Here is a 4,681-nt window from a genome sequence, read left to right on the forward strand (position 1 = left end):
GCCGTTCTTGACTTATGAACGTTTCATTCCTTATCTTTCATGAGTTCTCGAGCCTATTTGACTCGAACTCCAGTCTGGATTCCCATTGTTCTCAGCACTCCGAGGACTCTTTTAGTCGCTTCGGATTATTTGAGTAACACATCACATAACTACATCTTTTGTATGCAGTACGAGCGGGTCTCTGTCAATCCAAGTGCGTTCGAGTTTTTTTTTTCTTTTTTGGTCAATTGACGTCCATGAAATAATTATGACTATAGTAGACATTCATTTACTCATCAGGCAAATAGTCATTCTTCAAATGATTAATTACACAAAATCTCGTTTAAAAATAGATTTATCAATATACCATTTAATATACATTTTTTAATAATTAATCATTTTATTTCAGTATACCCTTATATTATTTAAACAAATTAGTTAATATATCTCTCTATCGTTCTTTAATCAGTGACTCAGACTGCATAATTAGACCAAGCAAGAACCTCAAATTCAATTTAATTTTTTTTAATAGATCTCAAACTCAATCAGACATGGCTAAGCTACGACACGGAGAAGAAAACAATACTGAAGCGCCTGACCATCTGACCTCATACGAGTAAACCCTCGATGCCGCCATGCGTCCGTACATCGCCAACACCTCGTTTCGGAGCTTGGCCCCAAAATACCCATTGATGAGTTTAAGAAATCAAATCTCTAACATAACATTGTGAAATAAGTAGTAATTTTTTTTTTAATTAAGTAAAAGTGAGGTAAAAACAAATATAAAGAAAAAATGAGTTATGACGATTTTACCCTCATTTTTTCATAAATTCGCTAAATATTAGGCAGAAGGGGCAAAGTTGATGCATTTATCAAGTTCGAGGTAAACGTTTGACACAAATCAAAATATTGGGGGCAAGTTGTAAATGGTGCAAGAGTTCAAGAGGAAATCCTTCTTCAAAACATATTATTATGAATTTAATTATCAATTTCCAAGCAATTTTGCATGTGAGTTTACTAAATTTCATTTCAAACTTTATTTTCAAGACCTTTTTAAGGGTCTAAACTCCATATATTTAGTCCAAATGAAAACTTAATGATGAAAAAAAATAGCGCTACCAGGTTTTCAATCCCAATATGTTAGAAATCTTGACTGCAATTCTAAAGCCAATTGATGCCGAAGATTGAAAGTGCAAATGGCATGGCATGGCATGGCATTGGCAGACGTAAAACTAATACCGAGAAGAACATCATCATCTATCCAAAACTAATCAACCGAGAAGAACAAAACCATGTTTTACATAAGGCACAGAAGAGAACGGTAAGTTCAGTATCCGATCGACATTTGCCGATTCGGACACAAGAGTTTCCGAAATCGCATCCCTCTTCGAATCCCCATCAAACCCTTTACACACGACCAGAGTTGAATTACATATCCAAGGAACAGCGAGCGTGAACCCGAAACCGGAGTCTCTCTGTCCCACGACCACGTCTTTATACGCTCTTCCGACCCTCGAGACGTACCTCCCCGTGGGCAGGGCGAGGCCGTCTGAGCTGAGCAGCTCGGAGTCGGAGTGAAGGTTGACCACAACGGTTCCGTGGGCAGGGTCGAGGCGGGCCCCAAGGGAGGCGAGGAACGGCGAGTGCGGGTCCCACAGGGCCCGGGGGAAGATGTCTTCGCCGTCATAGGCGTCAACGAAGACCAGGTCGTAGAGTCGTGGGTCATTTTCGAGGAGGAAGAAGTTCTCAGCGTCGGATTCGTGGAGGGAGATTCTCTCATGGATGCCTCTCCAGAGGACGTCGTCGATTCGGGTCGGTGGTGTTGAGGGATTTGTGACGGAGTGGGCCGGGAAGCCCATGGCTTGGACCGAGGCCGATATGACGAGCGGGTCAATCTCAACTACGCTCATCGTAGCGCCTGAAAGAGCGGGAAAAGATTTAAAAAAAAAAAAAAAAAAAAAAAAAAAAAAAAAAAAAAAAATATGTTGAATGGTAGAGGTTTCAAGTTAGAATGAAAAATCTGTGTAAATGACTGAATGGAAAGGTAGGAACTTTTTATTCAAGATATCCCTGGTGATTGGATATGTTAACGATCTCACGGCAGAAAGATAAATGGGACTTGACAAACTTGATATTGTCAATTGGTGATACATAACATGATATCAAAGCCTAAGCTCCAACAAGCATCCGGTCCAACAAAAAAGAATACATAATAATATGAGATTTAAGAAGATAGTGCAGGAATGAAAGCATGGCATAACAGTGAGTTTCCCTGATAATGAGAAGCTGATTACTCGATCTAAGCCTCATGGATTCGCTCTTTTCCTTTTCACTCTCAAATCATATCATTTACAGTGAGAAGATATCCAAGGAAATGAAGTTCAAGCCTCATCAACTTTGAAACATTGCTTGCTGTAAGATTTGGAATCAACTGAACAACACCCCAGATAATCCAGTTTTAACTATAAATTATCACATTGGAATCATAACAAGTCTGACCTTGAATCTTAGAGGCGAGAAACAAGGGCAAGCTTCCACCACCGTGACCGATGCATAACACTCGCAATTCTTTCTTCCCCAAGGCAGCCCCCTCGAGATCGTAACCGCAAGACGCCATTGTCGCCAGCCCAGCTGATACCATGCTCTTCAAATCTGATCTCCAAAAACAACTTATACTCACATACCAGAGAGAGAGAGAGAGAGAGAGTTCATATACATGGAACAGCGAGGCAATGAGGTTGTTGCATGAGGAAGACAGAGCCTGGATCGGAGTCCTGTGAGGCCGCCATAACTTTGACTGTGCTCTGCCGCGTCTCGTCATTGAAACGAAGCGATCGCCATTGATACCCAAGGACACTGAAACTCGAAGCTTCCTCTTCCTCCGTAAGCTGCATCTCCTTATATCTGTGCTCCAGCCAATCCTCTGTTCTTCTCCATTCTTTTTCGCCCTGATAACATGATATCATTTCACTGCAACATCACAACCTACAGATATACGCAAATATGTATACATATAGAGAGAAAGAGAGAGAGACGGTACTCACAGGCCTAGAAGAAGGAAAAGCGACGACGGAGACCACGCCGTTTCCTCTGTCTGAGGTCGATCTGAGAACTGTGTGTCCGTCAGACTCCGATCCCCACCACTCTGACGCGTAGAACCAGTCTCCTTCGTCGACGAGACGCTTTCGTACGGCCGTTGAAATCTGACGGCGATTCCATTCCGATGAGCTCCGACAAGCTCTACGCCACATTACAGCCAAACAGAGACGTAAGAGGATCCCAAAAACCCAAATCGTTATTTTAGGGGTTTTAGTGTTTGGTTGATTAAGCTAGAATATTCCTACTCGGGATAGGGTCATACAAGGATGAATAGTTCGTGCTAATTGTGTTTACATAAATAATTGTTAGAATCAAATCCGATCATTTAATAATCGTATTTGAAGTTTAGATCTAAATTTGACCGTTTATAATTTTACAAATCTATAATCGTTTAAATTAAATAATTTAATAGTCGAATTAACTGGTTGTTTTAATCGCATTTAGATATTCAGACTCAATTAATTGTGATTAAATTATCAAAAACATAGTAGTCATAAAAGAAAAAATAGTCTTAACAAAATAAAAATAAAATAGTCTTCACACAAAAATTAGGCCAAATATCAAAGGAAAATAGAGGAAAAGTGAGGGAAGGTAAAAATAAAACAAATTATTATATTGAAATTTCATGGAGAAAAATGGAGGGAATGTTATAAAAGGGATATCAAATTTCAATATTAAACTAAAAAAATATAGTTACGTGAAATAATAATAGAAGTTTAAAATTATACGAAATAATAATTTGTTAATTACATAAAAAAAAAAAAAAAAAGTGTAAGGTAAAGTGAATTAATGAATTTAGAAGAATTTGAAAACTTTGAAATTGGTGTCTTTATTTTGGATAAAAATTAGATATTTAATTAGAAAATAAATCGAGGTAATAAGTCATATTACTATAATTAAAATAAAATAAAATTGAATACGATACGCTATTATGAGACTATTGTTATTTTAATTGTGAATTGTAAATTGTGATTTTTCAATTTGAATTTAATTGAATTGATATCAATTAACATATAATACGATAAGTTATTATGAGACTATATTTATTGTGATTGTTCAATATTTAAATTCAAAGTCAAATAAAATTGAATATGATACATTGTTATGAGACTATAGTAATTGCGATTGGAAATTTTGATTGTTCGATATGAATTGAATTAAAATTTAAATCAAATAAAATTGAATATGATACGTTATTAAAAGACTATATTAATTGTAATTGTGAATTGTGATTATTCGATATGAATTAAATTAAAACTGAAATAAAATAAAATTGAAAATAATACGTTATTATGAGACTATAGTAATTGTGATTGTGATTGTGATTGTGAATGTTTGATATGAATTGAATTTTGAAATCAAATAAAATTAATATAATACGTTATTATGAGACTATAGTAATTTGTGTGTGAATTGTGAACAGAGATTGTTCGACATGAATTTAATTGAATTGAAATCAAATTATAAAATTGAATATGATACGTTATTATGATTCTATTGTTATTGTGATTGTAAATGTGAATTGTGCTTGTTTGGTATGAATTGAATTAAATTGAAATCAAATAAAATTGAACATGATACATTATTATGAGGTTATTGTTAT

General features: G+C 35.8%; 1 protein-coding gene across 1 annotated transcript; it reads right to left on the reverse strand.

The window, feature by feature from the left end:
- Window positions 1-1,239: 1,239 nt before the first annotated feature.
- Window positions 1,240-3,278, reverse strand: LOC149393593 (S-adenosyl-L-methionine-dependent methyltransferases superfamily protein). The gene is made up of 4 exons (XM_089618453.1): window positions 3,024-3,278; window positions 2,696-2,927; window positions 2,479-2,631; window positions 1,240-1,897 (listed from the first exon to the last, which is right to left on the reverse strand). The coding sequence occupies exons 1-4, from the start codon at window positions 3,228-3,230 to the stop codon at window positions 1,251-1,253; spliced, it is 1,239 nt and encodes a 412-aa protein (XP_089474579.1). The 5' UTR covers window positions 3,231-3,278; the 3' UTR covers window positions 1,240-1,250.
- Window positions 3,279-4,681: the final 1,403 nt, after the last annotated feature.

This window comes from Urtica dioica, chromosome 6 (genome assembly GCF_054948205.1).
Source record: "Urtica dioica subsp. dioica isolate 48M chromosome 6, U.dioica_male_clone48M_v1_H2, whole genome shotgun sequence".
Taxonomy (NCBI): domain Eukaryota; kingdom Viridiplantae; phylum Streptophyta; class Magnoliopsida; order Rosales; family Urticaceae; genus Urtica; species Urtica dioica.